General features: G+C 41.9%; 1 protein-coding gene across 1 annotated transcript in view; it reads left to right on the forward strand.

Moving 5' to 3' along the window:
• The window catches only part of znf236 (zinc finger protein 236), a 137,778-nt gene that overhangs the window by 74,625 nt on the left and 45,174 nt on the right, over positions 1 to 17,979 (forward strand). The window contains exons 20-24 of the mRNA XM_080427403.1: positions 60 to 542; positions 6,776 to 6,921; positions 8,377 to 8,623; positions 12,506 to 12,685; positions 15,209 to 15,367. Coding sequence (XP_080283529.1) covers positions 60 to 542; positions 6,776 to 6,921; positions 8,377 to 8,623; positions 12,506 to 12,685; positions 15,209 to 15,367 — 1,215 coding nt within the window. The remainder of the gene's footprint in view (positions 1 to 59; positions 543 to 6,775; positions 6,922 to 8,376; positions 8,624 to 12,505; positions 12,686 to 15,208; positions 15,368 to 17,979) is intronic.

The raw sequence follows: 17,979 nt of genomic DNA on the forward strand, positions 1-17,979 counted from the left end.
CCTCTGGAAATTATATATTTTTTTGCCCAGAACTCATTTTTCGTTGTCCTTTTTCACAGGTCAGAAACTGTTCAACTGCCACATGTGCAACACCTCCTTCTCCACCAAAGGCAGCCTGAAGGTCCACATGCGTCTCCACACCGGCTCCAAGCCCTTCAAATGCCCCTTGTGCGAGCTGCGCTTCCGCACCTCCGGCCACCGCAAGACCCACATCCAGTGCCACTACCGGCCCAACAGCGAGGGCCGCAAGTCCAAGCGGATGGCGGCTTCTTCCTCGGCAGCAGGCCGGGGGGGCAGCCTCCAGGGTCAAGAAGACCAAGAAGAGCAGGGGCTGCAGACTCAAGTCCACCAGGGCCAGGTGCAGCAGCAGCAGCAGGCTAGTCCAGAGGTTCTCCTACAACCAGTGAGCCTAATGCAGACGTCCGGTTCAGACCCCAACAACATTTACCTCCCGGCCAACCAAGTGCTCACCGCACAGTTTGACCAGAATCTGCTGCAGCAAGGCCTGGTCGGACAGGCCATCCTGCCCGCTTCCATGTCAGGTAATAGATCACTGAAGGATGGGGAGATTCTACTGGGGGTTATTTGTGTCGGCACTCGCCCCCTGGGGTGGAAAAAGTACTCAAATGTTTTACTTAAGTAAAAGTATCAATACTGCAATGCAGAAGTACTTTGTTACAGGTAAAAGTCCGTAATTCAATGTACTTAAAGTACCAAAAGTAAAAGTACTAAAATATTTGAAAATAGCAGATCTACAAGCTCACAACGCGTCGCGCTGCGACACGTTGTGAGCTTGTAGATCGGCTATTTTCAAATAGCCTAGGTATAAAATAGGGCTAAAGTGGTTAATGTATGTTTCATAATATCATAATTTACATCTAAAAAGTAACTAGTAACTAAAGTTTTCAAATAATTGTAAGTGGAGTAGAAGTAAAAGTATTGGAAATTGTAAATACTCAAGTAAAGTACAAATACCTCAAAATTGTACTTAAGTACAGTACTTAAGTAAATGTACTTAGTTACTTTCCACCACTGCTCGCCCTGGCGTGTCGGGGCAGAACACACAAGGTGAGGGTCCAATGAAAGGATTATCCGCACCCTCTTCAGTAGTTTCTTATGTTCTTTTTTTAATAGGTTTGCACACACTATCTAAAAGATAGACTGCTGCTGCTGTGCAAACATATTTAAAAAGAACATAAGAAACTGCTGAAGAGAGTGCTGATAATCCTTTCATTGTATATCCTCAAGAATTCTGCACGCAGTTAAATTATAAGAGGCCATTCCTCAAGACTCCCCTTGAGTTCAGCACGCCGTCTCCTGACTGCCTGAATTAACAGACGGTATGGTCTGAAACATCATAAGCGTACATAAAGAATGTATATACAGAATACTGGCCTCCAACAAACACTCAATTATGATTACAGGCGAAGCAAACACACTTAATTATAAGGTTTGTTTACTGTACAAACAGCAACATCACTAAAATCAATACAGATAGCAATAGACATCAGAGCATAGTATTTGCTGTTATGTGTCATGTTCCAATGAAGGAACATCACACAAGTGCTGGTACAATTGGCAATTAAGCTATATTGCAAACAGACGGGGAACAAACAAACCGCTTGCTCTCGATATAAGTGCCAGCCCGGGTGCGAGCATGCACATGTTATGAGGATGTTCATGATGATGTCGCAGATTTATGTTAATGAGGAATGTGGATGGGGCACTCAGAACACACAAGAACACAATAATGAGACAGACGAGAATTCAGACTTCAAAGTATGAGATATTTTAAGGTATTGATACAGTGGAGCCAACATACACGTCTCAATAGTACATACAGGCTGACTCAACTCAGGTCATGTCTGACCTCAGATTAAATAGCCTACTCCCAGGCCCACTATTGAAATCGCTATGTAATAGGCCAAACAGCGATGACATCGATCTACCTCAATGGATACTTTCATAGTCATGAACCCTTTGTTCAACTCCGATTGAACACTTTCTTCATTAACACATGACACGAGAGCAGGGACCAACAGTTCTCTTAAGTTAATAACTTTACATATTTCAAATCACCTTGACACTCGCTACAATCACAGATTGACTAACACGGCACACACAAACAAACAAACACACATACCCACACAAAAACATACGCAGTTGTAAGGTAGAGGAGAGTTGAAGTTTATACTGTGGAGCTGAAATGGTCTGAAACGATGGTCTATGACCCCTTTCGATGTCTGTAATTTTTCACGCTCCTGTGGAGTGGAAGTGAATCAGGGCGCAGTGCTGCGCGGTTATCCTCTGTCAAAAGTCTTCAGATTGATTAGCTGGGCTTAAAAGAATCCACCGAAGCTCGACTGGCATCGGCCCTAATACCTCCGCTTTTGCAGAGAATGGTGCATGGCTGTCCAAAACAGCAGGCCGTGAAATTAATTTCTCTCATTGTTGCTGGAGTACGGCCAAGGTTTGGGTGATGCATCTCAGCCACCAATCTCCACTCGCTCCCAAGTCTGGATTTAAGATGCTATCTGTTGTTTTTCACTTCTGGCCGTCTCTTCTCTTCTCTTGCACTTTTCTTCTGTTTGTCTCCATTTCCATTTTTCTGTCTCTTGGTGATGGGAATTGCCGTTATTTACACACACGTTGGTTAATCCATAGATCGGGCGGGTTGTGTCATTCTGATGAATAGCGGGTGTGTGAAATAATACATAATTAATAAGATTAACCGAATGAATTCAAAACCAGTATTTTACAATGCGACTAACATCGATACACATAACCCTTAACACTTTACCTGCCAAACACGAGTATAACCGTTGATGAAAAATACACCCGTTTACTGCCATCAACGAGTATAACCGTTGTTCTTGTTTTGTTTTTTTTTGTCTTTTTTTTTTTTTATCCACACAGAACCAGAGATATCACGATCCAAAGATTTCTAGCTCCATTCACTCCTTGGTTAACTTATTACTTTAAAATCCTGTATCTCGGCTCCTGTGAAATTTCTTTTTAACCATGGCAGTGGGGGAAGTAAAAAAAAAAAACCCTCTGGCAGGGAATGTGTTAATTGACCTAAATGTTCTTAGAACATTTCTGAGGATAACAGGGGCTGTTGGGAGTTTAGCGCACACTGTGATTCAAGAGTGTCCAATTCGCTGGAACAGCCAAGCCCATGCTGGAACCTTTGATGAAAAACAATACAGTAACGTGATCAGACAGCTTCTGGAAGACGGAGATCAGTTGCAATGAGTGGAGGGTGTCTTTCAAGACCAGCTGATGCACTTATGCCTTAACTCTATAACTGCCAAAGACGTTTATTAACGTCTTTGGGCCTTCAGCTATTGCCTGCCAAAGACGTTAAAAAACGTCTTTGAAAAAAAAAAAAAAAAAAAAAAAATTTCAAAAAAAATTTTTTTCTAAAAAGATTCTCTAATTATTTAAGATTGACACCTTTTCGATATTCCAAACGAATAAGGAGATAACAATTCCCAAAGATTTGCTGCTCCATCCACTTCAATGTTAAAATTGAAACGGACAAACAATTCACAATGTTTTTTGGTTTGAAACTACTGGTTTTGAGCTATTTTCAAACATCAAACAACACATGACAACAAGGTCAAATTGACCTCGTTGACATTTGTGAAACCACACCTGAATCTCATCTGTGATTAGAAATTATCTGGGATCAATCATACTGGAGAAAAATATTTTGTGGCTATGCGAAAAGGTACCAAAATCGGTCAAAACCCTGGCAGAGGCTACAGACTTTTTGAAAAAACTCTGGCAGGGTAAGAGTTAAGGGAAAGGAAAAGGAGTATTTTCTGAGGGGAAATTGATTTGACAGCTTTACCCAGCTGATTGCTGAGCAGGTGGCTCCGATGAGCGCACAAAGGGTGGGAGTGAGGAAATTGATCTTACAGTTTCACCCAGATGATTGCTGATTAGATGACTCTGATGAGCGCACGAATGTGTGTGTGTGTGGGGGGGGGATTGATTTTACAGCTTCACCCTGCTGATTGCTGATCAGATGGCTCTGATGAGATTTTGATTGGCTCCGCAGCAGCAGGGTTGAACTGGAAACACACATGACACCTTCACATGTGGTTTACTGTTCAAATCTGCCGCTGCTGAGCCAATCAAACGAAGCGATGGGAACATGTATTATTCAGTCTCTGTGCTGATAAGGAGAACCATGCAAAAGCCAGGAGGAAACGGGGGGGGGGGGAACTCGTTCTGGTATGCCTAGAGAGAGACTTATGTCAGACAGTTTTCATCGATGAAGAGTTGCGGTTTATTCCTTCATCAACAATAATACATATTTATGAGCATCTGTTAATTCACCCCCTCGTTTTTGTCCTCTTTCTAATTATCATTTACTAACACATTTAAGGTTTGCGGGCTACCCTGCAGAGGACAGCACACGGTACAGTACACCTACCTGCCCACAGTAGGCGAGAAGTTACACTGCCAGGTTTTTGTCCTTTGAACAAAAGTTATGCATTAGGCCCTCTAGTGAGAGCCCACAATGGTTGTCCTCCTGTGACTCTCATAAGTACCTTCCAGACTGAAACAAAAAAACAGAGGGGGGTATAATAAGGATGAAAGCCTGTGGGGGAGCCCAGGCATCACGTCTACTACACTTCTGGATGATAAGAGGAGAAAGAAGCTTGGCGAAGGGACTCCATGATTGCCTAAGGTGTTGTGGAATGTTCTAAAGAAGCCAGACGCATTCACCATGAGAGAGAGAGAGAGAGCGAGAGAGAGTAGGGATCGGCTCTGACATAATCTGGATCCGCACGTACGCATAAATCATCCACCTGCCCATCCACACGACTTTTCTCCCATGTCTTTTCTCCACACCCACCCACCCAGCACCCGCATGGACAGTGTTGTATTGATGTGTTTTCTTATCAACTTTTTACCGTTTAAAGATTAGAGATGGTGCTTCACTAGGCTAATTGTAAACATTTCCTGGCCAACCCTGACGGCGTGGAGATTTAAATAATCAGTGAAGTTATGCTGCTAGGGGACACGCTTATCGTTTGTGCTGCGGCTATGCACACCCGATCACACATTACTATTACACCATTTATCAGTTATGTGTCGGGATGTGCCGATACACTAATTTCACGATACGATACGATACTCGATATTGGGCTCACGATATCGATACGATATGTGGCACTTTTTTATTATGAAAATATATGGGGTGGAAAAAAAGCAAATGCACACAAATACTTCTGTTTTTGCATTATTATTGCAAAAATGCCACAACGATACATATCGTCACGAAAACGTATTGCGATACTTATTAGTAATAATAATTTGATCCGTGGCCAGCCAGCCAATTGTTGTGGTCAGTCTTGAGCACGGGGGCGGGGGCAGTTAGGGGTTAGGTGTCTTGGTCAGGGACACCTCGACACATTACCGGGGATCGAAGCTGGCACCTTCTGTTTGCCAGGCCGCTTAGTCTAGAACCGAGACTGGTGCCAATGCAGCCTCAACGTAATAGCCTAACATAATGGCCTAATCTTTAGACCTTTTCTTCACACCGTCCAAAAAAATATATATTTTCCACTGTGCCAGGATTCAAGGTGTCTTGCATGGTGCTGCAGGCACCGGAATAAGCAGTCTTGTTTCTCCCAAGTAAAACTGATGACACTTCGAATTGAAGAAGAGAAGTACTTATCCACTTCATCCATCAATGTGGCTGTCTTATCTTACCATTCTAGGAAGTCCTACCATGGTTTTTTGGTCCTCCGCTGTCATCCTGACTTATGACTTACAACGGGAGATTAGTAGGTTCATTAACGGACAGTGCACTATTTGTATTTACGCATGAGGCACATCAGCGAAACTTTCAATCTCCATACATGCAGACAGGATCAGCATCACATTTTCATTAATGCTCTGTGTTCTTCTACACATCCAAAATAAAAGTTAAATAAGTTTAAGTTAGGCTAAATTCTGCCACTGATGCCTTCTCCTGCATTCTGGCAGATACCACGTTCTTCATTGTCAAGTACCCGGCACTTGCCTCATCACCTGTCCCAGTGCCGTGTCCAGGGGGCACCCTGGGGTGGCAACCCAGGTTGCCATCCCATTAGACAGTTTTTGGATTGGAAAATACACTCTGAAAACTTAAAATCCTGCTGTTCCGAGCGTCGGAACATTTGTGACTGCAATGACGGGTTGGATAAAGTCATTGCAAAATGTGATGGTTGGCTTAGACTACGGTATTCAGCACGCATCTACGTGTAACAAAACATATGTCATGTTTACACAGGATGAATTTGACTTTCATCTGAATTCATTGCAACACCAGAGCGCTCTGAAATCGGAGCATATTTGAGCATATTTACAAATGCACCCAAATATTACATTTGTATGGTGCCACCCTATTGTGTTGCATTGTGCCAGGCATCGAACAATGCTTTGTAAGCGGTAATAGACTAATTAGAGTATTGTCTGGGATCGCTAATGTATGAGAACAGCACACGGACAATGTATGACTTCCAGCTCTCAGTTAGACACCATGCAGTGCAGTATTTGACAAAGCTGCAACTTATGACATGAGTTGTAGGCATGTTTCATTGAAGTACCGTATTAATATACTGTGTATCTCTCCCTGTGTGTGTGTGTGTGTGTGTGTGTGTGTGTGTGTGTGTGTGTGTGTGTGTGTGTGTGTGTGTGTGTGTGTGTGTGTGTGTGTGTGTGTGTGTGTGTGTGTGTGTGTGTGTGTGTGTGTGTGTGTGTGTGTGTGTGTCAGCCGGTGGAGACCTAACGGTCTCTCTCTCGGATGGCCTTGCCACTCTGGAGGGCATCCACCTGCAGCTCACCTCTGCCAACCTGGTGTGCCCCAACGTCCAGATCTCTGGCATCGACACCAGCAACATTAACAATATCACGCTACAGGTAACACGACATCTCATATCTGACCGAACCGCTACGCTCACCCACTTTAAATGAGTTTAATGTATTGGAGCCAGTAAAGTTTAAAAAGACAAACTGTCTATAATCATTCATAATCATAACCATGTGTTTTTACCTACCTTTAACCATTATTTTATACTTCTACAAGCTCATTCTACAAGCTCATTGCGCGGCACCGAGTGCCACGCTACAAGCTTTATTTTTGAAAAATCGTGAAAATATGTGCAATATATTTATATATATTACTCAAATCTTTGCTTCATGGGGTCCCTAGAACAACATATTTTGAGATGGGGGTCTGCGGCCAAATACTCATAGCCGTACTATTTTTGAGCTTGTAGATCTGCTATTTTTGAATAGCCAATGGTTAAAGTGGTTCAAATCTAAAATGACAGATGCTTTCCCCGGTCTTTAAGGGGTTAACAAAGACTCACACAAGACTCTGTCTCTGCTCAGGCTCTATCAGCCTGCTGTTAGTGCCTGTCAGCGATCTGTCGGGGACATAGTGGGAAGTCACTGAAGAATGGAGCCATTATCGCCAATGTGCTGTGAGCTTGTAGATTGACACTGTGGCCGTTTTCTTTTTTTTTGCGGTTTTGCTCCATAAATACGTGCAGTGGCCTTATTGAAGGTAAAGGTTTCACACCTCATTGACTTGCACTGTCACTGTTAACACCCAAGGGCCACTTCCAGAACGTATATGGGCTCTTTTTTGACTACAAGAACTTATAAGTGAACCTTCGCCGTATCAAGAGACGTATTTCACAGGTTCTTGAATTTGTCTCCAATGCGCTTATTGCGGCTCAGTTTTAGATAAGGCGGTTCTCAGAACCTAACGTGGGGCCCCGCTCAGGAGGTAGTACTAACCTTGAGTTATTTTCTCTTTTTTTAATTCGTTTTTTTTATTTTTATTACGTACCTCCCCCCTTCAGGGGTGGTTCTGGTTACAATAGAAACGTTCAGGTTCTGGAAAGTTTTTTCAAGTTCTGGAAGATTCTGGCTTACCCTTCGTAGTCGACGAGAGCCATCAAATTCAAACCGTCTTCAGGGGAACAGGTCCCCCCCCCCTTCCTTTCCCTTGAACCCATTAAGCCCTGAGGTTCCGATTGTACAAAATATTTCGATTTTTTAATAAAGAAAACATATTTATATATATTCAAAGATTTGCACAAATGTTCTAAAAAAATAGCAGATCTACAAGCGCGTAGCGCGGCACTTGTAGATCTGCTATTTTTGAATAGCCCAAAGAAATCTAAAAATGACACAGACGCGTTCCCGGATTCAATGGGTTAAAGCGTTCTCAAAAACGTGCACGTCTCCTCTTCTTGCCCTTGTCCTTCCATCTGACGACGTACCGAATTCAGCCACACGTTTCCCTTTTTTGTGCTGTAACATCGCAGTAACATCTTCTTTTTGCTTTCATCCTCGTCCTCCCAGATTGACCCCGCCCTCCTCCAGCAGACGTTACAACAAGGCGGGCTCCTCTCTCACTCGCTGTCGGGGGACGTCGGCGGCCTCATCTCCCATCATCACCCCGGCAGTCACCTCATGTCCGCCGTTGGCGGCGACCCCTCCGGCACGGCCAACGTGGTCCTCCACCCTCTGACCAGCCTGGCCCTGCAGCCCTCCACCATGACCTCTGCGCAGGTCACCATGGCTGGCCTCGTCGACCAGGATGCCACAGGTGTGTGCTAGTGTTGATTTTGACAGCACATTTTGATTTTGTTTTAGTCATAGTCTTTTGAATACAATTTCATTTAGTTTTAGTCATATTTCAGTCACCTGAAATGTTATAGTTTTAGCTTTAGTGGACTAATTATCATAAGATTTTAGTCGACTAAATCTACAGTTGATTTTAGTCGGCTAAAATGTATTTTGGCGGTGCCTTGATGGCGTCGTGATGGCTGATTTTACACTTGGTTGCGTGCTGAAAATAGCCGATCTACAAGCTCGCGTTGTGAGCTTGTAGATCGGCTATTTTCAGAGCGCAACACCCGAGCGCAACCAAACATAAAATGACTTGTCTTAGTTCTACTGGATCTCTTCTCCCTCCATAACATTTTAGTCTAGTTTTTATTTGTTGATGAAAATGTTAGTCAAATTTTAGTCATCGTAGCATAGTTTTTATTTAGTTATTTCGTTTTTGTAAGAGAAAAAAGGTAGTCGACGAACATTTTTCGTCATAGTTTTTCGACAAAATCAACACTGGTGTGTGTGCGCGCGTGTGTGTGTCAGTGAGTGAGTGACTTGTTACACAGTATGACTCTGCTTCTGAAAAACCCTAGGAAAGGAGGAGCCCATGCCAGGCGCACTATGGCATAGGAAAACAATGGCTTTCCTGGCTGCCCGTTTCTAGCGACAGGTGTGATTTGTGCCGAGGACACAAAACTCTTCCCAAAGCATTTGTGTTTCTGCATAGTAGTAGTAGTCTACATACCTGCTGCGGAGGGTGAAGAACAGGGTTGAGGGGGTGGCAGGTGTCATGTGCTATGGTGTCAAGGAGGACTAGCAGGTTGGGAGTGGGAGGCCTATTATATTAGAATATGTGTTAGTGATTTCCAGGAGCTTGTCTCAGTTGTTAAAGCATGGTGAAATGGCAGTTGGCACAGTACAATGGTACGATGGTTCAATAATGCTACTACTGTATATAGAGAAGGTGCAGGAGCTTGGGTTTGACTGGGAGGCAAGTCTACAGTATTTGTATTGCACATTTCAACAAAGCAATTCAACGTGCTTTACATGAAATATAAGCATTAAGACATAAAGACACAGAGTATTAACACATTCAGTGCCAAAAACGTTGTTCATAATCCAACTGTTGAGTGCCAAAAACGACAAAAATAATAATAATCAAATCATTTTCTCTATTTTTTTGTTTTTTTCCTTTTTTCGTTATTCACAAAGAACCAGGAGATAACGCGATCCAAAGATTTGCTGCTCCATTCACTTCAATGTTAAAAAATAAACTGAGAAAAGTATTTTTGAGTGAAACATGCTATTTTCAAACATCAAACAAAAAATGTCAACGAGGTCACAATGACCTCCCACCTGAAAACCCTCAGTGATTAGCAACCATCAAGGGATCAATCATACTGGAGAAAAATATTCTGTGACTACTTGAAAAGGTAAAAAATCGTTAAAAACGCTGGCACTGGCTGTACCCTGTTTTAAAAACCTCTGGCACTCAAGAGAGCATGTCATTTGAATACAATAAATACAAAAATAAATAATAATAATAATAATAATAAGAGTACAAATACTGTCCAGAAGAAAACCTCAATAAAATGCAGCCGTAAATAGAATGTTTAAAAAAAAAACTTTGATCAAAGTTGTGGCAGACTTGCAGTTTTTGGGGAGTTTGCGAGTCTGCGAGAGAGTTTATTTATTCTTTGTTGGCAGCATTTGTGGATGTCTGTGGTATGGTGATCAAAGCTCAGTTTATTGTCCAGGATGATGCCATGGGACTTGAGGCACACAACCATCTCCTTTAGTTGGCTGTTGATGGAAGTTGATGAGGGGAGTGAGTTGAGGGATTCTTATTTTATTTATTGTCTGGTGGAATCTTTTTTGGGGGGGATTTATTTGTCTTTCTTTTTTTCCCCATCAATTGAAAAAAAAATGACACCATTCACCATCCTAGCTTACAGTAATCCTATCAACTGGTTTTCAGGAATAAACACATACCTACTTAAATCCTTAGATGTGTATATTTTGCATTATTGTAACTAATCCAAATTGAAACTAATCCAGTTGGAAAACAAAAGCTTCACAGTTAATTTATTCTATTATGCTCCTTAATTTGTTCTTGTATAGCCTAGCCTAGAACATAATGTATTTACACCCATATTAAGCACAGTATAAAATGTGTATAAAAAGCCAACCAATATGCTATATATATATAGCTAAAATCTGAAATTATTCAGATGCTTTCCCGGTTTTTAATGGGTTAAACCTAAGATTGTATTTGACTGGAGTTGGGGTATTTTTTAACAGTTTTGACTGGGATACTAGTCGCCATGCAAAAACTACGTGATTAAATCGGCTCTCGCATTCAGATTGCCGTCAAAAAACAACAACTGTGCAAGCGAGAGACCCCTGTAGCTGTGCAGTTGCATCCTCTGGCAACTGGTTGACTGCGTAGGCAAGTGTCAACTTTATCATCATGAACTTTATGGTGATAAACTCGGAAGAGAAACCGTTTGGAAGAGAAACAAAGCGACTATTTTCTCTCTCCTTCACTGCAGCACCGAGCGGGTGAAGAAATCGATCCAGACAGAAGTAAAGTTAACTGAAAGAGAGTTTCTGTGCGTGATTGTTTTAGCCAAAATGGTGAACGCTGCCTCTGCTTCAGGTGTCTCTCTCTCCCTCCTCGCACTGCCCTCGCAGCCTGCCACCCCTGATAACGGTGTTTGTAATGATGGGCCCCACAGAGCAGAAACTGTCTGAATATTTTAGTTCCGGATGAAACGTTAAGCATCTGATTAATGCACAGACGCAGTACGGCATCCAAACCCAGTGGAGAGGGAGCGGTAGACAGACGGAAATGGAGACTGGAGAAGACAGTTGGAGAGTGAGACGAATAGAACTGTCACGACATGGAAAGGGGAGAGAGAGAGAGAGAGAGAGAGAGAGAGAGAGAGGGAGAGAGAGAGAGAGAGAGAGAGAGAGAGAGATAAGTGGGGAGTAGAAAGGTTGAAAAAGAAAACACATGGAAAGTGGGGGCAGGAGCTGTCACTGGCTATACAATAGATTATAGAACATCAGGAGTGAGTAAGTGACATTGAGTCACCAACAATGGGACAATCATCCACCATCTGCCCTTGGCGTTGTTATAGAATTGATATGGGCAGCAATATTAGTTCCACCTGTGCAGCGGCTAATTGTTTACCGACAGGTTCAGAGATTCCAGGGAGTCTGGACTGGCATCACTTCACACATCATTTAGAGTGGAAGAGTGATTTGTTTTTCTATCGTGACACTGTCTACTGTAGAGCTGTCTAGAGCAGTGGTTCTCAAACTTTTTCATGCCAAGGACCCCTAAATTGATAAACATTTGGCCGCGGACCCCCATCTGAAAATGTTTTGTGCCAGGGACCCCCAGAAGCAAAGATTTGAGTTAAAAATGTTCGCTTTAAAAAATATATATATTCAAAGATTTGCACACATTTTCACGATTTTTCAAAAATAGCAGATCTACAAGCTCATAGCGCGGCACTCGGTATACATATATATTAACTAAAACTAGGATGAGAGAACATAATTATTACTCCAGTTCTAGCTTCCCACAAACGGGCGAAAACATAATCTCTTGTCCGGGCCTGGGCGGAAATTATTACAGCAAGTTCAGAAAGGAGTCGGATAAGATGGCCGCCGCTATGGGCCCATGCTGGAAGTGGGATTCTAATTGACATGTCACCTTTAGTTAGTTAAGTTAGTTAGTTCTAACTAACTAGAGGCGACATGACAATTAGAATCTGCACTTCCAGCATGGGACCCATAGTGGCCTCTATACTTTTATCTGTATGGTATAAACACACTCTCACACGCTGCCTGCGTCTCCACACAGGTTCTCAGGACCTGAGCCATGTTCTGGCCGGCTCTGGGCTGGTGACCGGAGGGTCCGGTGGGCAGGAGATCACGCTGACCATTAACAACTCCACCCTCAGCCAGGCTCTGGCCCAGGCTTCAGGCGCAGGGGTCAGCAACACCTCGGGCAACCCCCAGGAGATCACCCTCACCATATCAGGTAGAGTAAAGGGTTTGCAAACGTTTTAGCCCGTTGACCCAAAAGAGAAATTTGATGTCTCCCCGGGGACCCAAACAAGTGAAAATAGCAGATCCACAAGCTCACAACGCGTAGCTTCGCTTTTTTTTTTTTTTTTAAGGTTTATTGTGTTGGAATTCATTTAATTCATGAAGTTGTGATTATTATTTATTTTTTTACTTTTTACACTTTTATGATTTTTGTAAAAAAAAATGTTCTGAAAGATACGAAAAAAGGGGTATTTACTCGCAACCCATAAAAATTGGTCCCCGACCCACTGTTTGGGAAACAGTGTGGTAGAGGGGTCATTCACAAAAAATTTGTGACCAGGGAAAAATTCAACCAGGGCAAACTTCTGTAGTGATGTACATAGTTGGTGTACAATAGTTGTAGAAATGCCAAACCTCAACATGAAATATATTAGCATAATTATGTTGCATCGTCTAGTAGTAAACACACTGCTGGGAAGTGAAAATTGCTTGAGATGAGCTTTCACATACAGTCATTCCCATCCTTCTATGATGATGAATAGTTAAAATAAAATTGCATGACAATGATCAATCATTTGTAAAGTGACAAAGGTATTGCAGTTTGTTTTGTTCACAGATGAAAAAAATGTTTTATTCAGGAGATAATTTAAAAGCGTCATCGTTTGATGAAAATAAGTTGTTAACAAAACTGAAAAATGTTGAAAGAGTATCTGAACTTTTTGGATGTTATAATGGATGATCTTTTTCTTTTACATTATATGTACTTTTTTTAAACTCGAAAACTGCACACAAAAGCCCAGATGTTATAGATGTTATAATTGACCCCAGAAGTGTTTTAAAATGAAAAAAAAACCTTTAACTTCGCACAGCCTTTATTTTATTATTTTACTTTGTGGAGGGAGGTGACATCCTGGTTGCCTCTGCATAGATGGATACAAGACATTCCTCTGGTGGTTCAACACCCCCCCCCCCCCCCCCACCCCCCCCCACTACCCCCATCGCTGTGATTGGCTGAGACACGCCCAGCCCCGTTTCAGTAGCAAATATCGCCGCTGTCGGTGAAAACGTCCAAACCCGTTTATGGTGGAAAATAGCCGATCAGCTATTTTTACTACTTTAGTGCGACAGTCTTGTATGATGAATTTTAGGGCATTCATTTATGACTAAACATACACATTTTTAAACAAGGTTTATGCCCGACAGCAAGCAACGATATGTCATGGTACGGTCCCCAAAAAAAGCCATTTCAGCTGGTCTTAAATCTCACATTGGCGCGGACTCTCTTTTCTTTGCGACATCAGTCGTAATCCAGACAAATCCCAGCCTAGTCTGCTGGTCTGGAACTGTCACCACACATAACTCTGGGTCGTGTATAGCCTCGACTTTACTCAAATCTAAATAATGTTGTTGTCTCAGTCTGTCAGGATGCGGAGCCTATTTATTCATAGATTTAAATCTGTCTCCTTCGTGGCCTTCATGCTTTCGTTTTGTTTTGTTTTGCTGAAACATGAAAGTCTCTGTATCTCAGTAACGGGCAACATCAACAAAGCCGCAGAGACAGACCTTGGACCCCCTTTGGAACGAGTCTCAATCTTGCCAGATGTATCCACAGATGGCCGCTGCTACAGTATCTTGCCCCAGCTAGAAGTTACCTTTTCCTTCATTTATTCCTGGTTTCATTCTGTCCTTAAAGGGATATTACACCCCCAAAACCACTTTCTTTCTATCGATTAGTCACCCCATGGAGCCTTTTTTATTTATTTTTTGTCGCATTCCTAAGACAATAATCAAGACAATAATTTGATGACCAGCAGACTGGTAGGCTGCGGTTCCGGTAGGAGACACAAAGCCGGTCATCAAATTAATAGCTCAGGAATGTGACAAAAAAAATATATCCATGAATTCAAGTCTCCATGGGGTGACTAATCGATAGAAAAAAAGTCATCTTGGGGGTGAACTATCCCTTTAAACCATTTAGACCTGAGACTGATTCTACTAAATCAGTTTTCTGAAAATACGTATGTTTCTCTATCAGTGGTCCTCAAACGTTTTCATGTCAAGGACCCCCAAAATCATATGTATTTGGCCGCCGACCCCCATCTCAAAATATTTAGTTCCAGGGACCCCCCAGAAGCAAAGATTTGAGTTACAAATGTTCACCTTAAAAGAATATATTCAAAGATTTGCACACATTTTCACCATTTAAAAAAAATTGCAGATCTACAAGCTCGTAGCGCGGCACTCGGTGCCGCGCTATGAGCTTGTATATCTGCTATTTTTCAATAGCCAAAGTGTAAAATAATGAAGAGTCTACACACTGGTGATGCTGAAAAAACTGTATTTTTATTGCGTTGTGACGACGCAAAAAATATACAGCTGAGCTTTTTCAGCTTCACCAGTGTGTAGACTCCATTTTCTTTGGTGATACTTCTACTTGTCTTGCACCTGGGCCACGGATGCGTGCACTACCTTCCTCATTTCATTCTTTCCTTCCCTCATTCTTATGTACTTCTAGGTCAGGATCTACTCCCCCAGCACAGCGCCTCTAGTGGTGTAGAGATGAGTGGCGGCATCAGGCTGGCATCGCCGCTCAACACGCAGACCACCAACGCCACTCTGACCATCACCAACGACCACCTCCTACCTCACAGCCCCTCCAACAATGTCATGACAGGTTAGTAACAGTGTGTGTGTGTATATACCGTACGGTGGTTGCTGTTAAGCAGAAACCCTCAGTGGTGTAAAGTAACTAAGTACATTTACTCTTTAATTTTCATTTTTGAGGTATTTGTACTTTACTTGAGTATTTACAATTTGCAATACTTTTACTTCTACTCCACTACATCTCGAGGCAGATATAGTACTTTTACTCCACTACAATTATTTGAAAACTTTAGTTACTAGTTACAGCCAATAGGGGAGGGGAGGGGCGGAGAGGGACTTGATCAAAGTCAAGGGGCCAATCCCAGATAACTTTTCAGCCTAATTATAAAAAAGAAAAACAGACCACAGAAAATCCACTGAATGTTCAAAGTTCATTTTTTTTGGGTGTAATTGAGGTCATAAAACCCCCCAAAAAACATAAAAAAGTTAAAATGAATGTCATAGAACCTTTAAAATCATTGTGATGCTATATTAACTCATTCAGTGCCACATGACGTCTAAGACCTCACAAGGCCTGACGCCCTGAGCGCCAAGACGTCATAATCTTATTATTATTATTATAGATATTTTTTGTTCAGAACCCAAGATATGATGATTTGAAGATTTGCTGCTCCATTCACTTCTTGTTTAACTTTTTACTGAAAAAGGCTGTATCTCGGCTCCTAAGCACTTTTTTTTTACAATAAATTTTGGTTGTGGCACAAAATTCCATAAATAAGCATGGCACTGGAAGAGTTAACTACCGTACTTTTTAACTAAAATGACACAGATGCTTTCCCGGATTGAATGGGTAAACGACACAAGTTATAAGCTGTGTTCATAAAACATTAATGTAAACAAAATATATACAGTATAGATTTACGTTCGCAATCCACTCTGCTGTTTTCCTGGTGTTCAGCAGCCTAGGTGTTTCTTCGAGGATTGCCTCAAACATTCCCAACAATGAGCTGTTGTTACCGTCTGCCCTGCTCCTCTTTGCCGGTGGCTCGTCTGGCTGTGTCACCTGTGGCACAGTCTCTCTCCTGAGGCAGCCATAGCTAAGTAGTTAGTGAGCCTGGGCAGCCAGAGGCCCTGGTTGTCACAGGTTAGACTCCAGGTCAGGCCGGAAATGTGACTATGTGTGTCCGTGAGCAAGACTCTTAACCCTTAACGGTTAATTGCTCCCTGAGAGCCGTAGAATGGCTGCTCACTGCTCCTAGTAGTTGTAGGATGAGTAAATGCAGAGGACAAAAACACCCCAAGGAGTGGGGACTAACTTATTATTATGCTGTGCAACTTTTCCCGCAGCATTTCTGTTGCTTGCCGTTGTGATGCAAGGGTGAAGTTGCGGTCCTTGTGGCTTGCACCGATATTGTTGCGAGACTATACAGGGGATCTTCCTTGATGTTACCAATAGGTACACTGATGGGTGATGGCCACGGCGCCTTCTGCTTTGTGTTAGCAGCTACTTTAGCGTGTGCTTTCAACACACATACGCAATGATGATGTTTCAGGCGACTTATATGATTTGAAGTGTTAAAGCTCGCAGACTTTTTCCCTCGTCGTGGAACGTCTGCAGAACAGAATAACAAACAAATGCCCCTCTTCCCAATCCATCCAGATCACAGCTGAATATATTAGATATGATTGGATTAATAATGTTATCGGATTTATCGGGATGACGTCATAATTCCTGATATCAAGCCGATATTTATCGTGCTTCACTTCTGCTCGACTGTGTGTGTGTGTGTGTGTGTGTGTGTGTGTGTGTGTGTGTGTGTGTGTGTGTGTGTGTGTGTGTGTGTGTGTGTGTGTGTGTGTGTGTGTGTGTGTGTGTGTGTGTGTGTGTGTGTGTGTGTGTACACAGGTGCTCTATCAAGTCCAGCTTGTACATTTGTACGCTGGACGAGTGTGGGTGTAAATTGCAGCCACTCGAGAAATCTGCGACGAGAGACGTGAAGTGTCAGCAGATGTGATTTCGTTGCTGTCGGGCAGAAACCTTGTATCTCAATACTTCAACTTTTTCCGTACCCTAATGGGTAGCACTTTATAATAACTATACACTATAAAGCATTAGTTAAGCATTAGTAAATGCTTAATTCCTCATGAACTCATCATTAGTAAAGCATTATTCATACATTACCAAGCATTAGTAAACACAGTTATAAATGTTGCAACTATACACTATTAAGTATTAGTTAAGCACTAGTAAAAAACTTAATTCATCATTAATTCATCATTTGTATAGCATTATTCATACATTACTAAGCATTAGTAAACACAGTTATAAACCTTTCAACTAAACACGATTTACAATTAATTAAGCATTAGTAAGTACTTTATTCATCATGAATTCATCATTTATATAGCATTAATAATACATTAATAAGCATTTGTAAACACAGTTCTAAGCGTTTTTTTTGCCCATTGATAACCTAATCTTTAATGTGCTTAATGATTGTATTCTCATACTTTGTAAATGATAGATTCAACATTTATAAATAGGTATTATATCAATTTACAAACCAGTTATTTATGAGTTGTTAATGGTTCATACGATCATTTAGAAAGTCTAAGTAAACACCATATACAAACCACTTGGTTGTATATTTATGCGGACATTTGTACATGATTAGTGAGTGT

This window comes from Gymnoscopelus braueri (assembly GCF_963280865.1).
Source record: "Gymnoscopelus braueri genome assembly, chromosome: 4".
Taxonomy (NCBI): Eukaryota; Metazoa; Chordata; class Actinopteri; order Myctophiformes; family Myctophidae; genus Gymnoscopelus; species Gymnoscopelus braueri.